This window comes from Cydia splendana, chromosome 18 (assembly GCF_910591565.1).
Source record: "Cydia splendana chromosome 18, ilCydSple1.2, whole genome shotgun sequence".
NCBI classification, from domain to species: Eukaryota; Metazoa; Arthropoda; class Insecta; order Lepidoptera; family Tortricidae; genus Cydia; species Cydia splendana.
This window is the reverse complement of record NC_085977.1, coordinates 14190634-14215023: the sequence shown is the minus strand read 5'-3', so window position 1 is coordinate 14215023 and position 24390 is coordinate 14190634. Positions and strand designations below refer to the sequence as shown.

The window sequence follows — 24390 nt, the reverse complement described above, 5'->3', positions numbered from 1 at the left end:
AGGCAATTCATTAAAAGCCAGAAGGTAATATTGTTAATTATAGGAGATGATTTTATTTATTACAAACGGTCGAGTATAAATCCGCGTAGTCATCTTTAAAAAAATATAAGCAAAGATGAATTGTTCGCTCGTTAGTCACATAAGCATTGCCGATCCTTTTCAAACATATACAGTAAGCTGCAGAGATAACTGAGCCCCCACAAACAAGTTTCTATGCAGGGGGGTCGGTTATCTCTGCAGCTTACTGTACACTCCTTTTTAAATAACCCTATAAAAGTCTATAGAGGAAACCGCGGCAGGGACCTAACTTGACAGCTAGTCTTCAACTTTGCTTATAAGTTTACCATGACTGGGGCATATTAGGGTCTTATACCATATTAGGATTAATGGTGAAGCGGCTTATAGAATTATTTATTTATTGTTTTTGATACTATATGGGTAATGATTAGAAGCAATCTTGGTTGAGATATACGCCTTATACTTTAGTTAGGTAGGTACTCATAAATGAACTGAATTCCACTAACAAATGGGCAAATTGAGATTATAACGAAGTATATAAGGTCAATAGGGGTAAGTGTGACTGGCCGTCATATTAGCCTGTTACACATTGATTAGTGTTTATTGCGCGTTCATACATTCGCCACTAAACGCAGTAAATGTATCATCATCATCTGAGGCATTACAGCCGCGGGTGGGCCTTAGCCTGGTCAAGCAAGTCTCTCCAGTCCGATCCCCAGTAAATGTATTTTCTCTCTATAAACACTAATCAATGTGTAAACAGACCCCAGTGTGAAGGCCAGACACACTTATACCCGTATTGACGTTATAGTTATTTTGGAGCTTTTGTGTAATTGACTAATACAGGGGTTCCCGATTTTTCTCGATCCGCGGCGCACTTGCAATTTAAAATTTTATCACGGCGCCGTTTAGGAACCCCTGAACTAATAAATAAAAATACATGATTAAAAGTATATTTCAATCAAGAGGAGCTAGAAGTGTAATTTTAGTGTTTTTAGCAATACGAAGATATAAAATATTTTTTCATTGGATTTTTTATACAAATCTGATGAAATAAAATGCTGAATGCTTCCGGCTTGTCATTTATGATATACACTTGTTGAAATATAGAAAAGCAATAGATACTAAAGTTCAATTTATTGTCATATTTAAAATGTAAATAAAGGATTAATTCGTAAATACTTGTCACTTTTTATTACCTTTAACCTAGGCTCGGAACCGGTTTTTTCTTCATACAATAAATACCGGTATTATTAAGTAAGTTCTTTTTCGTTCTTTGGTTTATTATTTAATTTTTAATGGGACAATCATAATACGACACGATTCAGTCCTACGTAAAGAGCATAAAATAATTTAAAATATTGGGCTATTTCTGGTTTTACAAAAAAACCGATTCCGAGCCCTGCCTTTAACCCTTTTCCAGCGGCGGTAGCATGGTATTTATCGCTTGTCACCATGCCTGTCACGTTCTAACAAGTATGTAAGTGCGAAAGTGACTGGCGTAGTGACAGGTGATAAAAATGGAACCATGCTGCCGCCCGCAGGCCGCATCAATCTACAAGGTTTTCCGAAAAATGCAATTTAATTTGAACCTTAAAATCGGAATGCTTAAGTTGAAACTATAAGTGGTCGATAAATCGTACTATTCCTGGAAAAGGGTTAAAACAATTCAACTTTTAGGCCGGAGCCCCACTGCTGCGCACGCTACATCCACGGCCCACGTTTTAATACAAACCGTGGGCAAGCCCACGAAATTTTGTACTTATAGGAACGTGGGTCGTGTACATAGCGTGCGCAGCAGTGGGGCTCCGGCCTTAGTGGATGTAAACATGTACCTATTAGTCTATATCTTTAGGTATTTAAATAAAAGTAAACAAACAATTTGTACATTTTCGGGTAGTTATAGTTATAACATGTATTGGTTAACCAACCAAATACAAAACCGCCGGATCTGTCACTGAACGACCTGACTTTAACCTACCTTATTTGATCATGTAATTTTTTCACCTACCCTCAACTGGCTTAAGGAGCCATTTGAGGGTAGATTTTATTTACTTTTTTTTAATACCTAAAGATACAGAGTTATAGATTCATTCAACTTTGGTAAGTAAAGTTAATAGGATATAGAAATACCAGTGTATAATTCATATTTTTATTTGTCTCGCTGAGTATCACAATTACGTATTTACAATAAAATTAAAACAAAAAGATGGGACTATAAATAGCTAAATAATCAATATCGTTTGCAGCTTAAATTACAGTTTGTCCATGAAAACAAACACCTACTACGTTTTATGAAGTGTCGTCGTGCGGGTGCCATATATCGCTGGCCCAATATTACAGGGTTCTATGTTACATTTTCAAGATATTTGAAATTCGACTTAATGTCACTATGACAATGTTCAAATTTTAGTTCGATAAAAGTGAAACATAGAACCCTGTAATATTGGGGCAGCGATATGCGTCATGGTCAGCCTTTTTTTTTATCTTTTAATACGATTTTACTCTTCACACAGATAAAATGTCTTGAATTTTAACCCATCATGTCGTGTCAACATGAGAAATACAATTAAACTTATAGTTAGGCACTTCAGACAGTCTATTTTGTTACACTTGAGGTATGTACCGACTCGTTTGGAGCTGGACACCCCATATGGGTTCCAATTCCAAATACATCACTTAGAATATAACCTCAATTATCCGAACACACAATCATCCGAACGCTGACTTGGTTTATACGAACTTTTTTCATGTTTTTTTTATACCACGTCGAAGGCAAACAAGCATATGGTCCGCCTGATGGTCAACAGTCTACATAGCCTATGGACGCCTGCATTCTGGAGGTGCATGCGCGTTGCCGACCCTTTTAAAAACCATTATATGTTTATTAGGTTTAGGTTTTTAAAGGGTTATATTTTTAACGTTAATTTGTACGTCAAATAGTATATACTGTATTGTTTTTGTTTGATCTTGTCCCAAAAAACATTTCGATTATCCAAACTAGTCTCGTTCCCAATTAGTTCAGACAAAGATTCTACGACGACGATATGTCTATTACCATTGCTTAATTGTCAAGCCTTAATAGTAGGAGATCCCACATATGGTCGACCTTCACCAACCTGTCTGACGGATGAAACTATGAAAATATGAAAGAAAATATGTTCCAGAACATAAATAAATAGGGTTGCCTAAAGAAATATGGTCAAGGCTATTTTTAATAAATAAAAAAAAAATTTTTTTTCGTCAAATTTCACCGATTTGTTTGACGAACGGAATAAGTTTCAATGAAAAGTATACAACTTGTACAACATAAATCAACTAGGTTGCCTATCTTTTTCCGGTCACTATTATGTGGTTGCCGTGTGAGACCGTCACTATTAAAGAGGTGATTTTATATCAATAATTGCACTCATCTGTCTGACGCTTGAATTATACATCAATATGATGGTAATTTTATTGCAAATACAATGGTATAGGGTTGCCTGCGAAAATCCGGTCACAAATAAGGGTTGCCAGGCTTGTAATTAAAATAAGAAGGGAAGACTTTTAGCGATAACTCATAAACGGCTTAAATGATCAAGTTTGTTTTAATTTTATTTGGTTGAGTTTTCTAAGCACTATTTTTATGATTTTTTTCCATATTTTTGGGACAGATGCTAGATGGTTCAAAAGTTAGAAGGAAAAACCTTTTTTTTTCTTTCTAAACGATTATTTCCGAAATGATTCACTTTATCAAGAAATGTTGTTTAAATGCCCATATTTATTTTGAAAGGCCTATCCAACGACACCCAACACTATAAGGTTGAAACGATAAGAAAATTGTCACACACATTTTGTTTCTTTCAAAGCGATTATTTCCGAAAATATTCACTGTATCAAAAAATGTTCTTCTAAAACTCCTATTCATTTTGAAAGACCTTTCCAACAACATCCCACACCATAGGGTTGACACCAAAAAAAATCCTCACGTACATTTTGTTTCTTTCGAGGCGATTATTTCCTAAAATATTCACTTTATCAAAAAATGTTTTTTGAAGAACCCTATTTATTTTAAAACTCATATCAAATGACATCTTACAACATAGGTATCAAACGAAAAAAAAAAAGAAAAAAAAATTATGTGACCATTTTTTTAGCTTCAACCCTAGAGTTTGACATGTCGTTGGGTAGGTCTTTTGAAATAAATACGGTTATTTTTATATTTCCATTGAAACTTATTTCGTTCGTCAGACAAATCGATGAAATTTGCCAAAAATAATTTTTTTTTCAAAAATTTATTAAAAATAGCCTTGACCATATTTCTTTAGGCAACCCTATTTATTTATGTTCTGGAACATATTTTCTTTCATATCTTCATAGTTTCATCCGTCAGACAGATTGGTGAAGGTCGACCATATATGTGGGATCTCCTACTATAAGAAAGGCCCACACTAGCGTCTCCTGAGCGTCGGCGTCTAGTCAACTCTATGGCTGTGGCTGCAGCTTGACGGAACCACAGAATAAATAATAGTACTACCGTACAGAAAGAACACTTCCTACGAAACCGAAATTTGACAGCGATTCAGGGACGAATCATGCTGCCCCTTTGTAATATATGGCACCCTTTCAACTATTTAGTTCATTATCTTATCTGTTATCGTGCACGCATAGAGACGTCGTGGTGTGTCCGTGCCCGAAAGGAAAGGCCTGCGCAGCGACGCCATTTTCCACTAAACTGAAAATCGTAATTCAAGACCAAAAAAGTAAGCCAATGTTGCCACAGTGCCACTGCAATAATTTGTTTATAAAATAGTAAATTCCTTTTTATAAATAAACACGCTAAGATAATTTCTTTATTGGTAATTTTACTCCTACGATTTAAAAAAGTACTTTTAGTTAATTATTTTTACGCGCTAGTAAAAAGTGGCAACATTGTCTTACTTATTTTGGTCTTGAATTACGATTTTCAGTATAGACGCCGACGCTCGAAAGACGCTGGTGTGTGGTGGCCCTAAATCTACTCCTTGGCGTCCGTGATGCCCTCGGTGCTGATCCCGAACATGGCCTCCGTCTCGGGCAGGCACGGGCTGTCGTAGATCTTGCAGATGCGGTTGTCGCCGCGGCCCTGGAATTACAGAATATTACTAATTTGTGTACAGTCGACATGTGTTCTTTTTTCGATCAGTAAGACTGACATTCGATTGTCATTTTTGAACTGTCAGCCTGGTAAAGAATAATCCCTACTAATAGAATATCATAAATGCGAAAGTCTGTCTGTTACCTCTTCAAGTCATCACGCTTAAACCGGTGAACCGACTTAAATAATATTTGGCATAGACTTTTCAGTCCTGGGTATGGAATGGACTATGGGTAGTTTTTAACAAGCTTTTATTAGGTCGACCGTATGTAACTATGTAATGGAATCTATGGTAACTAATTTAACCATCTCCCAAGGATTGTAGAGTCATGAAAATTGGTAGCTGTATGTAGTTCTGATGACAATACAATAATATGGTACTGTCGAACTGATCTGATGATGGAGACAGGAGGTGGCCATAGGAACTCTGTGATGAAACAACGCAACCTAATTGTGTTAGGGGTTTTTAGAATTGTCTCGATGAGTATTAGTTGTCTGTCGTAAGAAAAGTACAGTCAGCGATAAAAGCTTGTACCAAAAATGAAATTTTTGCCAAAAACTTATTACCTATCCCTGAAATCATTCCTTAAGGGGATGAAAAGGGGGGATATGGAAATGAAGGCCAATGATGGCAATGATAGAAGACCTTAAGAGCTACACTACCGACATGATCCCCCATTCCCTTACAAGTCTGCCTGATGTGACAGGCGGGCAACTACAGGACCCTAAGCATGGTCCGACATGCTCTTGACCGGTTAGCTATTTGAACGACCTTACCTTCCGCAGGTATAGCCTGGTGGTGGAGGCGTGGCCCAGCACGTGCCCACCGATGGGCTTCTTGGTATCCGCGTTGAATACTCCCACACTGTCCACTTGAGCGACCACTTGGTTGGTTATTATCACTGCTACGCCGAACTGTAATAATAATAATTATATTTGAGCGGCCTTACCTTCCGCAGGTATAGCCTGGTGGTGGAGGCGTGGGCCAGCACGTGCCCACCGATGGGCTTCTTGGTATCCGCGTTGAATACTCCCACACTGTCCACTTGAGCGACCACTTGGTTGGTTATTAGGGGTCATCCATTAATTACGTCACACGAATTTCTAGGTTTTTTGACCCCTCCCCCCCTCCTTGTCACATTTGGTCACATTTGGCAAACCCCTCCCCCCTAGTGTGACGTCACATTTTTTCTACGAAATCACCAAATCGAATTAAGTAAGTACCTAAGTATTATTAAAATTTTATCAAAATATTTTTGACGATATAAATATTAGTAATTTTATAACCCAAAACTGCTTAGGAAAGAAAATTATACGAATAAAAACGATTATCGTTTTAAAAACTTGTTATTTAAATGTACAGCGAATAAAATAATTTAAATAAATTTTCGGTTACTGATGAATTTAAAGTGACGTCACAAAGTTTGTGTCTCCCCCCTCCCCCATGTCACAATATGTCACATTTTCTTGACCCCCTCCCTCCCCCTAAACGTGTGATGTAATTAATGGATGACCCCTTATCACTGCTACGCCGAACTGTAATAATAATAATTATATTTGAGCGGCCTTACCTTCCGCAGGTATAGCCTGGTGGTGGAGGCGTGGGCCAGCACGTGCCCACCGATGGGCTTCTTGGTGTCCGCGTTGAATACTCCCACACTGTCCACTTGAGCGACCACTTCGTTCGTTATTATCACTGCTACGCCGAACTGTAATAATAATAATTATATCTGAACCTTACCTTCCGCAGATAGAGCCTGGTGGTGGAGGCGTGGGCCAGCACGTGCCCACCGATGGGCTTCTTGGTGTCCGCGTTGAACACTCCCACACTGTCCACTTGAGCGACCACTTGGTTGGTTATTATCACTGCTACGCCGAACTGTAATAATAATAATTATATTTGAGCGGCCTTACCTTCCGCAGGTATAGCCTGGTGGTGGAGGCGTGGGCCAGCACGTGCCCACCGATGGGCTTCTTGGTGTCCGCGTTGAATACTCCCACACTGTCCACTTGAGCGACCACTTCGTTCGTTATTATCACTGCTACGCCGAACTGTAATAATAATAATTATATCTGAACCTTACCTTCCGCAGATAGAGCCTGGTGGTGGAGGCGTGGGCCAGCACGTGCCCACCGATGGGCTTCTTGGTGTCCGCGTTGAACACTCCCACACTGTCCACTTGAGCGACCACTTGGTTGGTTATTATCACTGCTACGCCGAACTGTAATAATTATTATGATATTTGAACCTTACCTTCCGCAGATAGAGCCTGGTGGTGGAGGCGTGGGCGAGCACGTGCCCACCGATGGGCTTCTTGGTGTCCGCGTTGAACACTCCCACACTGTCCACTTGAGCGACCACTTGGTTGGTTATTATCACTGCTACGCCGAACTGTAATAAATTATGATTATTTGTTTTAAAAATCGGCATACTGCAATTTAGTAGTAGTTTATTGTACAAAAATCAAAACGAAACAGGAAAAATAACATTCGTCATTAGTACAAAGGCGAACTTATCCCTTTAAGGGATCTCTTCCAGTTAACCTTTGAGGAATTCAGGGAGAATTGGAGACAGAAGACATCCGTACTGTACCAACCAACTACAACCAACAATTTAAGACCAAATTAAATTATAATTGTTTATCATGAAATAATGAAAATAAAAAGATATAACGCACCAGAGCAGAAACGCATCACTTACTACACACTTCGTAGATCAACAATGACCTACTTTCAAAGCATGAGAAATGAAAATATATTTTTCTCAAAAATGGACGGCAAAGTCGACGTTGCCGTATAAAAATTTGGTCGCGAAGTGCGGAGTTTATGGTCAGTCCAAAATTAAAATAATAATAATAATTAAATTAAAATAATAATAGTAATAATTATTATAATGTTGGTATCGCGATTATTTAGCTGCCTCAAATAGCTTGGCGTATTTTCGGCAGAAAAATACACTTCTATTTTAAAATTTAAAAAATAAAAAGGCGGCAAAGCAAACTTTTTCAATTGTTTTTACTTTTTTCTTTGAAAATATATATGTAAGAACGTTGCTTCTGTAAAATATTCCTATTATATTTATATTTGTTGCACCATTTTTGAGAAAAGCACTATATATGACTCGGCTGGAAGGCTACTTGCTGGCTTCGGATTCAATTAAACGGACTCCCAAGGTCGTCCGTTTAAAACGAATCCTCAGCCTGCAAGTAGCTACTTCCGAGCCTCGACAATAATGTACTATTTCTCAAAAATGGACGGCAAAGTCGACTTTGCCGTCTAAAAAATAGGTCGCGAAGCGCGTAGTTTATGGTCAGTCAAAAATTAAAAAGTTAAAAATATTGCAGTCTCGATTTTGGGACTGCAATGTTGCATACAAATTCCATTATTTGTCGAGTTCTAAATTTTTTTAAAGTTGAAATGACCATATCAAATGAAGGCACAGGCCCATTAAACAGCCAAACAGATGATTAGTCCCGCGGGTAATTAGCTGTCTCAAATAAGTTGGCGTATTTTTGGCAGAAAAATACACTTCTATTTTTTTATTAAAAAAATAAAAAGGCGGCAACGGCTTTTTTCTGTAAAATGATATACTTAAGAACGTTGCTTTTGTAAATTATTTCTATGATATTTATATTTCTTGCACCATTTTTGAGAAAAGCACTATATATGACTCGGCTGGAAGGCTACTTGCTGGCTTCGGATTCAATTAAACGGACTCCCAAGGTCGTCCGTTTAAAACGAATCCTCAGCCTGCAAGTAGCTACTTCCGCGCCTCGACAATAATGTACTATATCAAAGCTCATTACCTCATCGGCCAGCCGGAGCAGCATTCGCATGAAGCGGCCCAGGTGCTGCTGTCTCGGATTTAGCTCTCCCCGGCCTGAATAGTCTGTCCTGTAAAGTGCTGTGGCGCTGTCTACTATTATAAGTGAATATCTGTAACAACAATCACAATAATACATGATGAAGTTCTCAAATTATTTTCGCCATGTACAGTCGCCATCAGATATATCGGAGCGGCTAAGGTGCTCACAAATATCTGAACACGCCTCTATTGTCAGGGCGAGTGCGTGTTCAGATATTGTGAACACCTCGGCCGCTTCGATATATCTGGTGGCGACTGTACATAGTTATACAAAGATACGTTTATGTCCGAAGAACTGTCATCATTCGACGTTTTTTTAACTCTGAAACTAGTCGAATTCCAGAAAAGTTTATATGACATTTTAGTCTTTGAATATGATCAGCACTATACTGTTAAAATCTTTCGGAATATCATAATATTTTATTTGCCAGAATCACAGAATAAATAATAGTACTACCGTACAGAAGGGACGCTTCCTACAAAACCGAAGTTTGACAGCGATTCAGGGACGAATCATGCTATCCCTTTCTAATGTATGGCACTATCCCTTTCGGCTATTTAGGGTTGTCAAAATTCAAGTGATTATCTTATTTGTGGTCGTGCACGCAAAAGGACGTCAAGTTGTGCCAACCCAACCCTAATAATTGCTCGGAGCAATTCTGAGCCGACCGGAGCCCAGTTTGCCCGAAGTCGCGAGTGTCTCCCCACTGCTAGGACCCTAAATCAGCGGTCGGAAACAGGCGGCCCGCGAGCCTCTCACTTGCGGCCCGCGAGCCTCTCTGGCTATTTTGTGTGTAATATTAACAAACGACAATGTCTGATAAATTCATACATACTATGTAGCCCTTGGCTCCTAAAAGGTTGCCGACCGCTGCCCTAAATGGTGCAACAATGGCGGAGCGTGATGGACGTGATGGTACCTGGACTCGGCCATCATGGCGCAGGCCTGCAGCAGCAGCTGGGTCTGGTGATCGGTGTTGTAGGCGCGCGCGTACGCCACATTGTCCAGAACCGCGCCACCCTGAACACAAATCACAAATCGGCGTATTCCCATTTGTCCCCGCCCCACTGACCGCCGCCATACATGAAGCGGGGACAAATAGAAATGATTTCTCCTCCTAAGGCCCGGGCATTAAAATGAAAAATCCAAAATTTGCCACTGAAATTTGAACCTAAAGTGTAGGAAATAGAGTGTAGGAGAGAGAGCAAAAGTGGCTGTTCCAATTGAATATGATTTAAATTTAAAGAAGTACATAGTATAGGTTCCTATTCCTAACTATACTACTTCTTACCTACACCTTACCGGGACCTTGGGCCTTAGAAAGTTATATGGAAACACCTATTCACATCTGTCCCCGACGGCGACAAATGGGAATATACACGCCAAATGACTAATCGGTCAAATTGGGGCAATGGAATTGTCATTGTATCAGGGACATAAAAACGAGAAACGTCTAGATACTACTGTAGATTTGGATTGCAATTTTGTACAAGCGTTTATTTAACTTGTAATGTTTGTATGTATATTTATGTTTCGGTCAAATCTTGCAAGTTATTATACCCACTTCAAACTGAAAAGAACATAACTACATTCATTTGTAACGGACGTGACAATGCAATATAATGGTACCATCGAGCTGATCCGATGATGGACACAGGAGGTGGCCATAGGAACTCTGTGATAATGAAACAACGCAATCTAATTATGTTTGGGGCTGTTAGAATTATCTCGATTAGTATTAGTTAATTTCCTATTGAGAAAAAAGTACAGTCAGCTATAAAATCATGTATCGAAAATAAATAAAATCGAATTTTTGACAGAAATAAACTTATTTAACCGGCCTTACCTCCATGCCGTAACGCTGGGCCACGGCCAGCAGGCGCTCCGGCCGAAACGTGCCCTCCGTGTCGATGTACATGCATTTACCCTCACCGCCTGATTGCTCAATCGGCAGCTAGAGAAAAAACAAAAGTTTGTATAAATTAAAGAAGTGAAATTTCTTTCAATTGTCCGTGAGTTCAGGCCCCAATTTCACCACGGTGACATGTGCGACAATTGTAAAATCACTGTTGCTGACGTCACAGGCATCCATGGGCTACGGTTACCACTTACCATCGGGCGGGCCGTATTCCTGTTCGCCACCATCATTGTATTATTTTAAAAAACTTTATTATATCGGAAAAAAACAGATATTTCTTTTGCGAAGTTTCTGACAATTGTCAAGATTTAGAAGAATTGTAGGTAATTCTTGACAGGTAATGAGTTATATGTCGGAATTTCGTGACAATTGTAGTGTTTCTTGTGACAATTGTCATAAACTTAGCAAGAGAAATATCTCTTTTTTTCCGATATAATAAAGTTTTTTTTAAATAAAACAATGATAGTGGCAAACAGGAATACGGCCCGCCCGATGGTAAGCGATAACCGTAGCCCATGGATGCCTGTGACGTCAGCAACAGTGATGTTTTACAATTGTCGCACCTGTCACCGTGGTGAAATTGGAGCCAGGTCGTCCCCGAACGCAGCTCGCTGAGCACTGAGCGGACGGCCGTGCGTGCCCGGGATCAGGTATAACATTGTTCTAGTATTAACATTCAGTGCCCAGAACCCGACTATCGGGTATTTTATGATTTCGTTCCCAGGCCGGACGACCCGATAGTCGGGATCGTGGTACTACTGCTTTATATGACGAAATTGTTGTGGCCTGGCGCGGACGTCTTGTTTGGATGGGTGGCAATGAATGTGTTAATTGTTATTTTTAAGAAAATAAAAGTAATCAAAGAGAACAGTATAATTATCTAAAAAAACCGGGCAAGTGCGAGTCGGACTCGCGCACGAAGGGTTCCGTACCATAATGCAAAAAAAAAAAACCAAAAAAAAAGCGAAAAAAAACAACGGTCACCCATCCAAATACTGACCACTCCCGACGTTGCTTAACTTTGGTCAAAAATCACGTTTGTTGTATGGGAGCCCCATTTAAATCTTTATTTTATTCTGTTTTTAGTATTTGTTGTTATAGCGGCAACAGAAATACATCATCTGTGAAAATTTCAACTGTCTAGCTATCACTGTTCGTGAGATACAGCCTGGTGACAGACGGACAGCGAAGTCTTAGTAATAGGGTCCCGTTTTACCCTTTGGGTACGGAACCCTAAAAAACGTTACGATTTTTCAAAAACTGCTGGCAGCACCCACTGCACCTTATAGTCCGACAAGAAATTTTAGAAAATTATTGAGGGCGCCACTTCCAACGTAACTGTCACATTTTTGACGTAAAATGCATAAACATAGCAACAATTTAGTTTAACTAACAAATTTCCGTTAGTTCCATTTCATTTAATTTCTACTATTTTATGTGGCACTATAAGGCAGTCTAGTGAGCAATAAATAAAAGCATGATATGATTTATGAGTAAATATTTGTTTCCGAGTTCATGGTTAAGGCTAGGATGATAATGTGTAAGATTATCCACAAATATTTATTAAACAAACTGCCACAACATGGCCTGACCGCATTTCTCAGCAACTGGACGGATAGTGCAGTCAATGGGGAAAATTGGAAGTCTATATTCTGTATCTTTAGGTATTTAAATAAAAGTAAACATATATTTTTTTACATTTTCACATTTTATTGGTTAACCGACCAAATACAAAACCGCCTGGATCTGTCACTGAACGACCTGACTTTAACCTACATTATTTGATCATGTAATGTTTTCATCTACCCTCAACTGGCGTAAGGAGTCATTTGAGGGTAGATTTTGTTTACTTTTATTTAAATACCTAAACACACAGACTATAGGGGGGAGGCCTTTGCCCAGCAGTGGGACTCTTTATAGGCTATCAAATAAACTGCGACGAAAGTGCTGATGTCCGTATGTGAATACATTTACAATACTTACAAATGCAAAATCGTACTGTTTGTTTGAATTACCTGACAAGTGACTGCCAAAGTGTGGCAGATCTGTGTTTTGCCCGTGCGGAACTCTCCGAATATCTCCGTGATGGAGCCCGTCTCGATACCTCCACCTAGCAGCCTGTCCAGCTCTTTAGATCCCGTTGTTAACTGTATGATCTCTGCCCTGAAACATTTCGGTTATTTGTTTAATTAATTACTTAACTTTAGTATTATTATTAATTAATTACTTAACTAAAATATTTGATTCTGATTCTGAAGTATACTCATCAATGAACATGGAGAATAAAACCCTAAGTAACTTTAAGGCTGATATAAAATGGTTAAATACCTAAAGTATCGATATAATTTAACAATAAGTACAAGAACTTGATCTAATAACCGAAATATAATTGAAATAAGCATTGCTTTCTGGTTAGATTAATCAATTCTAAAGTAAAGACTCTAAGCATAAAGATTTTTGTGCAGTGACCCGCCTGATCCTATCTCTATCGCATTGCGCATAATTATTATAATGATGTCCTGCTTGCACAATAGCCTTGACCACGGGTATCATTGGCAGGACAGCAGTATAAAGGCCCGTCTCGATATCGCGCGGCGACCGCGCGAGTAATGTTCGACCGCGGCACACCTGTATTTTGGCTCGCGAGCCAATCTCGGCACCATCTTGAACTTAGGTATGCGCGGCGGCCGCGCGCGGCAGGCGATCCGACGATCGACCACATTATATCACAAAAATTAATTATTCGGAACGAGGTATTAGCTTTGGCTATAAAAATGATCTGTTGCGATAATCACTACATTTACTGTTCAATAGAAACTGTTTAGTGCCGTATATGACTAATAGTATGGATGCCAAAGAGATAAGAATAGATGACAACACCATTGAGTATGTAACAGAATATATATATTTAGGTCAATTAATATCCAACCATGACTCAACAACAAAGGAAATAGACAGAAGAATTGGAAACGCGTGGAAGAGATACTGGTCTCTGAAAGAAGTCATGAAAAATAGCCAGATAAGATAAGATTAAGATTTGTATGTATTAAATAATATTATGTAAATATGAATGACGATCATAATATAAATTCGTGTAGATTAGTCTAGCATAATTTATAATGTAATTTAATATTATGAGAATAAATATCTAAATCTAAATCTAAGTATGCACATAAAAAGGAAACTCTTCAACACATGCATTCTACCAATCTTCACATATGGCTGCCAGACGTGGGCACTCACCAAAGCACAATGTAAAAGGTTGAGCATAACTCAGAGAGCCATGGAAAGAAGCATCTTAAAGAAAAGAAGAATAGACAAAATAAGTAGCAAGAATTTAAGAGATAAAACAGGCTTTACCGATGTTACATACAAAACAAAACAACTGAAATGGAAGTGGGCTGGACATACCATTAGAGGAGGAGAAAAATGGAGCAAAACTGTAACACTCTGGCACCCTAGAGGGCACAAAAGAAACGGAGGCAGGCAGTCCAAAAGATGGCTGACAAGACATGGCTGGACGGACAAAATCAAAAATATGGACCAGATTAGTTTATAATAAGGAAGAGTAGAGAAGATTGGGGGAGGCCTTTGCCCAAAGGCACACAGAAGCGGTTACCGTAGAATGTAGATTAAGGAAAACTGTAGATATAGTATAAAAAAAATTTACCTTTTCTGAAATAAGGCTATAAATAAGTAAATAAAAGTGCCGTATAATTTAATTAAAGTACGACACTTTTCATTATCCATGTATGCTGCCGCGCGAGCCAACTGAAATATATACACACCCGTCCCAACTGCGCGCGAACATTCCTTTGCCGCGCGTCGAACCGACAATGAATGATTCGTAGCCAATGTTCGATAGCTTGCCGCGCGATATGGAGACCGGGCTTAATACTGCCCTCCGAAGCCGAATAGCGCTATCTCAAAAACAAATGGTTTTGAAAATGGAATTCTCAGTTATAGAAACTAAAGTATAAAATGGCAGGGCAGAATTGTGCACATGCAATAGAAATAGGAACAGGCAGGTCATTGTACGAAACTCTTCACGCTTATCGTCTTTACTTTAAAGTACCTAAATCATTTGTCAGTATACAAGAAATTAAAGTACATTAAAATACCTTTTCTGATGAAACTCTGTAGCAGTAGTAAAGCCCATGGGCACAAGTTTGGAAGCCTCTGCCAGTATTTTGTCCGCCTTCTGCTCCGAGATGCCCTTGATGGTAACCAGCCATTTCTTTGGTGCATATGCCACGGACTCAACTGTGTGGTACCCGGCTTCCTCTAGCTTTTTTATGTCTCCCGATGTGATACCATTGCCCTGAAAAAGTAAAGTCATAAAAATATAACATTATTATTGCCATGATCATGAAACATCAATACATGGATAAAGCCATCAGTGATCTAGTTTGTGTATGTTTTCTTCTGTTGATGGGTCAAATTAAAAAAAATGTATATTGTATTTTAAATGTAGTTTTGTCTGTAAGTATTTGGTTAGAGCTGAGTGCCAAAAAAATGTATACACTCCTAAAAGTATTTTCTTTGTTTTAACTACTTAAGTAGTGAATTATAGCAAATTATAGCATTTGTTACTTCAGAATACACATAATGTTAGGCAACCATGTAAGAATACTTTTTGAGAGCATTTTATTACTGCAATTGCACTGCAAATCATGCTATAAAACAGAGCTAGAGTCTGTGCGGAAAGAGAAGAGTTGTGAAATGTATGAGGTCCAATACATTCTACAACTCTTCTCTTTCCACACAGACTCTATCACAACAAATAAAGGAATGATTGAGGTATGAGTTGTTAGCTTCAACTGGCTGGCTAAAAAGATGAAAGGCAAATCTAGACAACATCATAAAAGATACTCAAAGTCATGATTAATATGCTAAACATACCTCTAATTTCGATATCAACTGCGGTCCACACTCGTCGGCATCTTCGTCCACTGACACAGTGGTAGCTGAGGCGGTGGCTATTGCAGACATCGCTCCAGAAAATATCAACTAAACATCGAAAAGTCCAGCAGCTGCTTGTTTCACTGTAGGATCTAAATGTATCAAATATCACGTCCACATGCACCTGTTATTCACAGAATTACGACCTTGTGATGAATAATCTGGCGATTTTGCAGTCAACTACTATTTATTTATAACACGTTTTCCACTATTTATATGCTATTTACTTCGCAGCTTCTGTTTAGTTCCGTCAACCAGTCAACTGCAGTCAACCGTCAACTACCGCAACTACGTAGTGAGTGAAGCACTATGCAGCAAGCACTATGGTCGATTATGGTCATTTATGGCCAAAAACATGTTCCAACATGGTTCCAACCAATCAAACCAGAAAGAATATTGCAAAAAATAAAGTGTCAAACTTTCCCTCCAAAACTTCATTTTTTCAAAGACTGCACTTTAATTTCTTTATAAAAGTAATTGGGTGTTTATTAAAAATTCAACCTTACTCCACTGCGTTACAGCTCATTCTATTAAAAATAGAAAACACAAGTGCAAGATTTTTAGGAAAACTTTATTGGGCGTGACGGGCCTTTCATTTAGTCCAAATGGTACTAAAAAGTTTGTCAATTTACAGAGGTAAGTAATTATAGATTATTTTTCTCCAATCAACGAATTTTCTACATAACAAATGCTCGCTTTATAATCAAACGCTTCTTTTTCAGCATTTGGCATTCAAATCAAAGAATATAATACTCACTGATTCAAATAGACACACATTTGTTTTCAGAGTGAAAAGAAAGAAAGTTACGTTACGGACTATACGGACCACTTTTGCAAGTTTGACGACTTTGACGTTGACGGGATGTTCCGGTTTGAGCGCCATCTTGAATGGTCACGCTTTGAGATCAATTGCTTTGTTTTTTGCTCATTAATATTGTTTAAAATGTAATATCGATAGCCTATTATACAGTAAACTAATGTGGTAGTGTGCAGTGAATGGAGAATTAATCTTGAAGCACGTTTAATCATCATTTTGAAGTTAACGGCCGGTTGTCCAAGTGTTCCTTGTAAAGTTCGCTATCGCTTCACAAGAGCTAAATCACCAGTGAGAATGGATGTTTAATGGATATGACCAAATAACTGGAAGAGACGCTTTTACTTAAAGTATTTTGAATATGAAGACATTCATTACTATCGGAATTGACCTAATATGAATAGTATTTACTGAAGACGTTTACCGGCTTAGAGGATATAACCAACGGAGACGCCATGTCTAAAATTTTCGGTACAAAATAGTCTGCCGTTTTTTGCGGGGGAGGGGCACATCAAATGTATAGGTACGTCATGTCAGATAAACGTCAGTCCATACATATGGTTGACATGTGGTTGACCATTGGCCGCCTATTTTCGACAGAGGGGAATGCCTGTTAATGGCGGCTCCATTGTTAATTACTCCGAGTTTACCGGATTAAACTTACTGAAAAGACAAAAAATCTACTTATGACTAGGCAGTATGGCTTAGAGCTTTAGCCTGTCCTGATGGACGAAAAAGAAAAAAAAAATTGACGTTGACGGCTGACGTTTAGCTAGTCGGTCGATTCGATTTGCATATTTGCGTTGCACGTTATTATTGTTGCTGCCGATTTTATCCTGTTTTCAATGAGAATGTCGTGAATTTATCCCAGTTTAAGAACAGGAGTATTCTTTTATCCGAAAGTAATATTCGTGGCTTAGCAAATTTATCGAATAACTTTAGATATGGCGGAAGTTTCTTTGCTCATCGACGGTCAGATGTTCAAAGCAAAAAAAGAAGTTTTATGCGAGCACAGCGATTATTTTCGTGCTATGTTTAGCGGTAACTATGTGGAAAATGACAAAAAAGAAATATCCATAGACGTAAGTATACCCACGGGACATAAATAAAATGTAATAAAACCTTTCATTCGTTTTGCAAAAGTAGTTAACAATATTTTGTTTATTTGCAGGTGATTGATGCTGAATCTATGAAGATAATATTGCAATACATGAACATAGGTTTAATTGATCTCACAGAATATTCCTTATCCACTATTGGTGAGTTAGTAACTGCTGCAAACTTCTTACAAATCACAGAGTTAATTAAGCAAATTGAGTATACTTTGGAACTCCAAATATCACCAGCAAGCTGCATGGAAATCATGAATATTGCACAGAATTCAGCATTTACACAGATAGAACAACTATCTGCCACATGTACATTACTTTCATTTAAGTCTATGAAACCAGAGTATATTCCAAACTTGGCCAAACTTTGCTGGTATCTATCACACCCATACTTAAATGCTTCAAGTGAACTAGATGTATTTAACTTTGGGCATATGTGGCTTTTACAAAATGAAACTGGTGGAGACGCTTTGCTCATTATTCTTGGTTGTTTAGACATTAAAAAGCTCAATCTTTCTGATATAACACAGATCAAAACTTGTATGTTAGAATACCAGAATAGCTTAGCTGCTAAAGTGGTTGACTGTCTTCACAATTTAGCTGTACTTGACATGGAATTATCTGTAGTCTCAATACAATCTCAAGAAAAGATGTTGACGCATACATATACAGAGCGGGTTTATAATGAAACGTTGAACTTGGTTAAGGAAAGCCGATCTAGATGTTTAACTTACACTCCAGCGGTGCCGGTGTGGGCGATGAAGGATGCTAAATTAGAGATGGTACCACACCATATGTATACATTCAGGGAAAAAGTTGGTTTTGAGAACTGGCTGGAAGTTGCAGAGAAGAATCTTTGGGGCTGGAGCGTTGTGGGCTGGGGGCCGACGAAGATAGTGGTTGTTTGCGGAGAACATGGGCGAGGCACGGGGCTGTTCATGAAGGATGTAAAAGTTTACGATGTGTTGAAGAAAGAGTGGGCTCGGCATGGAGTGGAGTTGCCGGCTCGGAGACATGGAGGAGTGGCTATAGTGGAGGATTCCCTTTATCTTATTGGAGGCGTAGGTGGGTTTAGGTTAGTTTTTGATAAATTAAAGTTTTATGTTGTCACTATACTTTATTTACTGTCTGGGTGACTGTCATTGTTGTTTCTGAGAGTAAGTGAATCTGGGATAAACCATTTTCCAGAAATGAAACATACCTCCGATTTCTCATCTTTTTAAACTCCAATTATATTGTTAACACTATCAAAATCGTTGAAGTAGGTATTTAGGGAAAAATTTGCAATCATTTTTATCAATAGAAGAGAAGAGAGAGACCCTCACTAACCTAAACCTTACTTTACTAATCTTTAACCTTTTGGACGCCAATGACCGATACGTGCATATGCATAAAGTTCAATTTCAGTTTTGACCAGGGTTCGGAACCGGTATTTTTTTTAAACCAAAAATATTTTGAATTATTTTATGCTCTGGACGTAGGACTGATTCATGTATTTAGGTAACAACTTCGTATTATTAGATTGTTCCATTAAAAATGAAATAATAAACCAAAGAACGAAAACGAACGTAATAATACCGATATTTTTGTATGGAGCAAAAACCGGTTTCCGACCCCTGGTTTTGACACTTTGGTGACGTGGCGTCCGAGTGACAGCTGTTTTGTTTGGCACGGCGTCGAAAAAGTTAAGCTCTAAAACTAATCCAGTTGTTGTTTGCATTCCAATGTTTCAGTTTAGACTGGTACCATCATCCACACTGTTAACTGACGACCATTCTGGCCTAGTGGATAGTGACCCTGCCTGCGAAGCCGATGGTCCTGGGTTCGAATCCCAGCAAGGGCATTTATTTGTGTGATGAACACTAATATTTGTTCCTGAGTCATGGGTGTTTTCTATGTATATAAGTATGTATTTATCTATATAAGTATGTATATCGTCGCTTAGCACCCATAGTACAAGCTTTGCTTAGTTTGGGGCTAGGTTGATCTGTGTAAGATGTCCCCTAATATTTAATTTAATTTAACTGTACATCAGTGGACCTTATGCGTTTTGTAATAACTTAATAAGTCTACCGATGTACAGTTAGGAGTGTTGCTGTTTCTACTAAATTTTTCACTAGTTTTTAGAGTTCCGTACCCAAAGGGTAAAACGGGACCTAAGACTATTACTAAGACTCCGCTGTCCGTCCGTCCGTCTGTCACCAGGCTGTATCTCACGAACCGTGATAGCTAGACAGTTGAAATTTTCACAGATGATGTATTTCTGTTGCCGCTATAACAACACATACTAAAAACAGAATAAAATAAAGATTTATGTGGGGCTCCCATACAACAAACGTGATTTTTGACCGAAGTTTGTAACAGTTGAAATCAGCTCCACTGGTACTTCACCGGGTCGCAACAACGTAGGCATGAAACTGTTAATATTTAACCTCAGGGCGCCTTTACTGGGTTGTAATGTAAATGAAAAGAAGTAGAAATTCTGGAGAAAGTCTTTATTCACACTGGGTCACACAGCTACACTTTTATTGTCCACTGACGTTGAGTTAAAGTTCAAATTAAGTTTTTAACTAACCTGGATTGTTCCTAAAGCACTTGCGAACACTCTTTATTTATTACACATACGGAATCCACTACGCAGACGCCGATGCCTCCAGGAAGCAGGTCCAGGGTTAAGTGGTGACGTGGATGACCAGCTCGGACACCAGATGCCGGCCGGAGCTCATCCCTCGAAATCGTTGTCAGGTCAACCTAAGGACCCCTACAACAAGGCAAAACCCAGCTGTAGAACCAAAGAAATCTTGCAAAGCCAACGTGCTAGACATTTGAGGTTATATAACAGTACTTACAGTTTTGGGATTTTAAGTGTTCATGAATGCGACGACTCCTCCAGTTTTATAATTTATTTTTTACATATTAACTAACGTTGAGGTAACTTTGAATGCCAGGAATGCGGCCTACAAATATCTTTTGGCTTCATTTTGAATTTAACTCTTACAACGTCCTTCCAGTCACCTCGCCGTTCGTATCGAAAAAGCAGCATCCTCTGTGATGCGCCCCTATCACGGTTGCGGATTACACCTGAACTAATTACTTATCTAATTCGCTTGCGCACGAGTTGGGTTCATAGGTGAGCCTAATCGTTTTGTGAAGCACACAGAGAGGGCGTTCTTATCAATAACTAAATTTCTTTATATATTTTTTTTATGTATTTATCTTAAAGATTGTAATATTTATGTTACAAGTTAAGCAACGTCGGGGTCAGTACTTGGATGGGTGAACGTTTTTTTTTGCCGTTTTTTTGCATTATGGTACGAAACCCTTCGTGCGCGAGTCCGACTCGCACTTGCCCGGTTTTTATTCCTTGCTGATTCCAACAAAGTGGACTTCTCAATGTAAAACTTATGTAGACTTCCACATGTGTGGAGTTCAGTACAAATAGCAACATTCCTAGATGTCCATTGGTGGACCTTATGCCTATTGTAATAAGGTTTACTTTACCGATGGACAGTTAACGTTAAAGTTAACAAGTTGTGGGTGATGGTACAGTCAAGTGTAAGAATATGGGTGCACAAATCATCTCAAAAATATGCTCCTATTACAGCGAATTAAGAACTATGGGACATAATTCATTTATTTATCGATTTTGTGGGTTTACAATAGGTCTTATAATTATAACTAAAAATCAGTAAGTGGTAGGTATACACCCATATTTTTACACTTGAATATTGATCAATTTAGACTAAAGGCTCCGTCACACAGGCGCGTTTTGCGGGCGGCGCGTGAGCGGGGCGCGCCGCTTTTACATATAAAACGCTCACGCCGCGCTTAAATACGCCCCGCCTGGAAAACGCGCCTGTGTGACGGAACCTTTAGTGACATTGGTATCATATAAAATATCATATACAATTTCAGGGTAACATTGGACACTGCAGTGGTATACGACTTGAAACAGCGCTCGCACAGGAAGATCGCGAAACTACCGGACGCCATACAGAGCCCAGCTGTGTGCGCGCACGAAGGCACCATATATGCCGCGGGGCACAATAACATATACAAGTACGAGGACTTGGGAGACAGAGGTACTAGTTACTGTAATTTTTATATTATATCTGAGAGAAAAGCTCGGAAAACATACAAAAACTCAAAAATGCGCGTTTCCCCAGACAGATTTAGATAGATAAGACATAGCTAGATCGATTTATCGCCCCCGAAAACCCCCATATAGCAAATTTCATCGAAATCGTTAGAGCCGTTTCCGAGATCGCCGAAATATATAATAAATAAATAAACAAGAATTGCTCGTTTAAAGATATTAGATTTAATAAGAGAAATAGTATGAGGAAAGTCGTTCCACGCCACGATAACGCCCTGTTGGTTTTTTCGAGGTACAAAATTATAATATCTACATTTTGTTTACTACAGATCGATGGATAACGGTAGTCGGCACACAGATCCGGTCGAGCTGTATGGCGTCGTTCAAGGGCTACATTTACTGCACACAGAGCTACTTCAGCCACCTTTACCGCTTCAGGCCCGGAGTGGACGACCGGCTCTACGCGGTCACGCAGTTTACCAATCCACCGGCTACTTTTTGTAACTTAGGTAAGATAACGGTAGTCGGCACACAGATCCGGTCGAGCTGTATGCCGTCGTTCAAGGGCTACATGTACTGCACACAGAGCTACTTGAGCCACCTTTACCGCTTCAGGCCCGGAGTGGACGACCGGCTCTATGCGGTGACACAGTTTACCAATCCACCGGCTACTTTTTGTAACTTAGGTAAGATAACGGTAGTCGTCACACAGATCCGGTCGAGCTGTATGTGTTCAAGGGATACATTTACTGCACACAGACACAGAGCTACTTCAGCCACCTTTACCCACGGGACCCACGGGATTCCATTCTCCATGATTTCTTAGTATGTTATTGACACAATGAAAAACTAGGTTAACTAGGTTGCCCTTTTTTTTCAAAATTTGTAACACAAAAAAATATTGGAAACCTATAAAACTAGAATATATTATGCTGAAGCGATCGACATCAAAATCAAAGTGATAGGTTAAGATTCGATGATGATGCATTCCTGTTATCCCTCATTAGGGACATAGGGCTGGCAGAAAAATCCTCCATTTGTCACGATCTTGAGCGGCTTCTTCCAGCTCTTTCCAGCCGAGTCCAGTTGAGCCAGCTGCTTTCTCAACTGATCGCCTCCATGTAGTACAAGGCCTCCCCGACCGCCTACTGCCGGCCGCATGCCAGCGGAGACCCTGCTTGGCCAGATGGCTGTCCGGCCTGCGGAGTACGTGTCCGATCCAACGCCATTTCCTTATTAGGATCTCCCTTCCTATGGGCTTCTGTTCCGTCATCTGCCATAGTCTGACGTTTGAGATGGTTCGTGGCCAGTAGATCCCTAGAATGCGTCGCAGGCATTTGTTTACGAACACCTGCAGACGATTGGTGACATGTTAAGATTTAGTTAGTGGAAACCGTTTTCTCCCGAAATGAAAATTGTATCAATAAATTACCTTTTGTAAGTAGCTATACTTCTTAAGAACAAAAGTTTCTGTGAGTTACAATGGGTTCATAATAGGTTTTTCTAGCCAAGGAAGTAATTTAATTATTTTTATTTACTTTATTTCAGGAAACCGTCTACTATTTTTCACTCGATCCATGTGCGGTCAAGCCGACGTCCTGAACGTGGAAGAATACCTCGGAAATAGCACAGAAGAGAAGCCGAAAGTCATCTGGCGGCAGAGCGAGAGCGCGATAAAGCTTAACGATGTAGCTGGCTCCTGTTCATTGGTGTTGTCTGTACCGCCATTAAGGCCAGATAGCTCGAATTATACTAAGAAGTATTTAAAGAGGTATGAAACACAGTAATGTGACTATTTAACGTTAAAGCTGTCAAGATGTCGAAATTAAACTTTCGTGAGACGTATTTTAAACTGTTTAGACGACAACGATTTCAATATACATTTGTATGTACATTGTTTTTGTATGTATAATGTATAGATGTAGTGTATAATAATCCTTTACCGTCGTATTTTCACGGAAACGCACGAACGTGTTATGCTATTTCAGCCAGTCTCGGTAAAAAACTACTGAGTTAGACTAAAGTAGCATGACAAATAGGAACGTTTCCGAGAAAATACGATGGAAAATAATTATGCACTACATCCGTAGTATTTACCTACTTACGTTTTTTCTTACATTTTACATGTTTTATTCGCTCAATGAATTTTTGGTATCATGGAAGTCTGGCTTGTGGTTTCCAAGATTATAGTTTCTAACCTTCCCTTACTCAAAGTCGAAAATATAGTCTATAATAATATAAAAATCATATTAGAATACTGAGTATACTGACTGAATGACAATATTTAAAACTGAGAGTATGAGACTGAAGAGGCCGGTAACGATTTTAGAGCAGAAATGTAAAATTGATAGATTTAGTCGTTGAAATTGTACACCTTTTGTTACGTAATATCTAAATAACAAGTATTGGTTTCTATTAGCACGTCTTCTCATCTATTACGTAACAAAAGGTGTACAATATCATCGACTAAATCTATCAATTTTACATTTTT

General features: G+C 39.0%; 2 protein-coding genes and 1 long non-coding RNA gene across 3 annotated transcripts in view; 1 reads left to right on the top strand and 2 right to left on the bottom strand.

Moving 5' to 3' along the window:
• Positions 1 to 24390, bottom strand: part of LOC134799164 (uncharacterized) — a 313576-nt gene that overhangs the window by 31116 nt on the left and 258070 nt on the right. The window lies entirely within an intron of this gene.
• LOC134799157 (DNA repair protein RAD51 homolog 1) lies at positions 2157 to 16122 on the bottom strand. The gene is made up of 8 exons (XM_063771565.1): positions 15821 to 16122; positions 15040 to 15239; positions 12934 to 13081; positions 10847 to 10954; positions 9920 to 10020; positions 8941 to 9070; positions 7389 to 7526; positions 2157 to 5122 (listed from the first exon to the last, which is right to left on the bottom strand). Exons 1-8 carry the CDS (start codon positions 15908 to 15910, stop codon positions 5015 to 5017), a joined length of 1023 nt encoding a protein of 340 aa, XP_063627635.1. The 5' UTR covers positions 15911 to 16122; the 3' UTR covers positions 2157 to 5014.
• LOC134799622 (kelch-like protein 8) lies at positions 17497 to 24317 on the top strand. Its single transcript, XM_063772061.1, has 5 exons — positions 17497 to 17776; positions 17866 to 18878; positions 21719 to 21885; positions 22229 to 22585; positions 23448 to 24317. The coding sequence occupies exons 1-5, from the start codon at positions 17639 to 17641 to the stop codon at positions 23684 to 23686; spliced, it is 1914 nt and encodes a 637-aa protein (XP_063628131.1). The 5' UTR covers positions 17497 to 17638; the 3' UTR covers positions 23687 to 24317.

What these genes read in the sequence shown, in the direction of transcription:
- LOC134799157 (XM_063771565.1), bottom strand. Translation starts at nt 15,910, where the DNA reads ATGTCTGCAATAGCCACCGCCTCAGCTACCACTGTGTCAGTGGACGAA. An exon ending in CTTTGGCAGTCACTTGTCAG is followed by an intron (nt 10,955 to 12,933) that starts GTAATTCAAACA and finishes TTTTTTCTCTAG; the next exon opens with CTGCCGATTGAGCAATCAGG. An exon ending in GCCATGATGGCCGAGTCCAG is followed by an intron (nt 9,071 to 9,919) that starts GTACCATCACGT and finishes TTGTTGTTACAG; the next exon opens with ATATTCACTTATAATAGTAG.
- LOC134799622 (XM_063772061.1), top strand. Translation starts at nt 17,639, where the DNA reads ATGGCGGAAGTTTCTTTGCTCATCGACGGTCAGATGTTCAAAGCAAAA. An exon ending in AAAAAGAAATATCCATAGAC is followed by an intron (nt 17,777 to 17,865) that starts GTAAGTATACCC and finishes GTTTATTTGCAG; the next exon opens with GTGATTGATGCTGAATCTAT. An exon ending in CGAGGACTTGGGAGACAGAG is followed by an intron (nt 21,886 to 22,228) that starts GTACTAGTTACT and finishes TGTTTACTACAG; the next exon opens with ATCGATGGATAACGGTAGTC.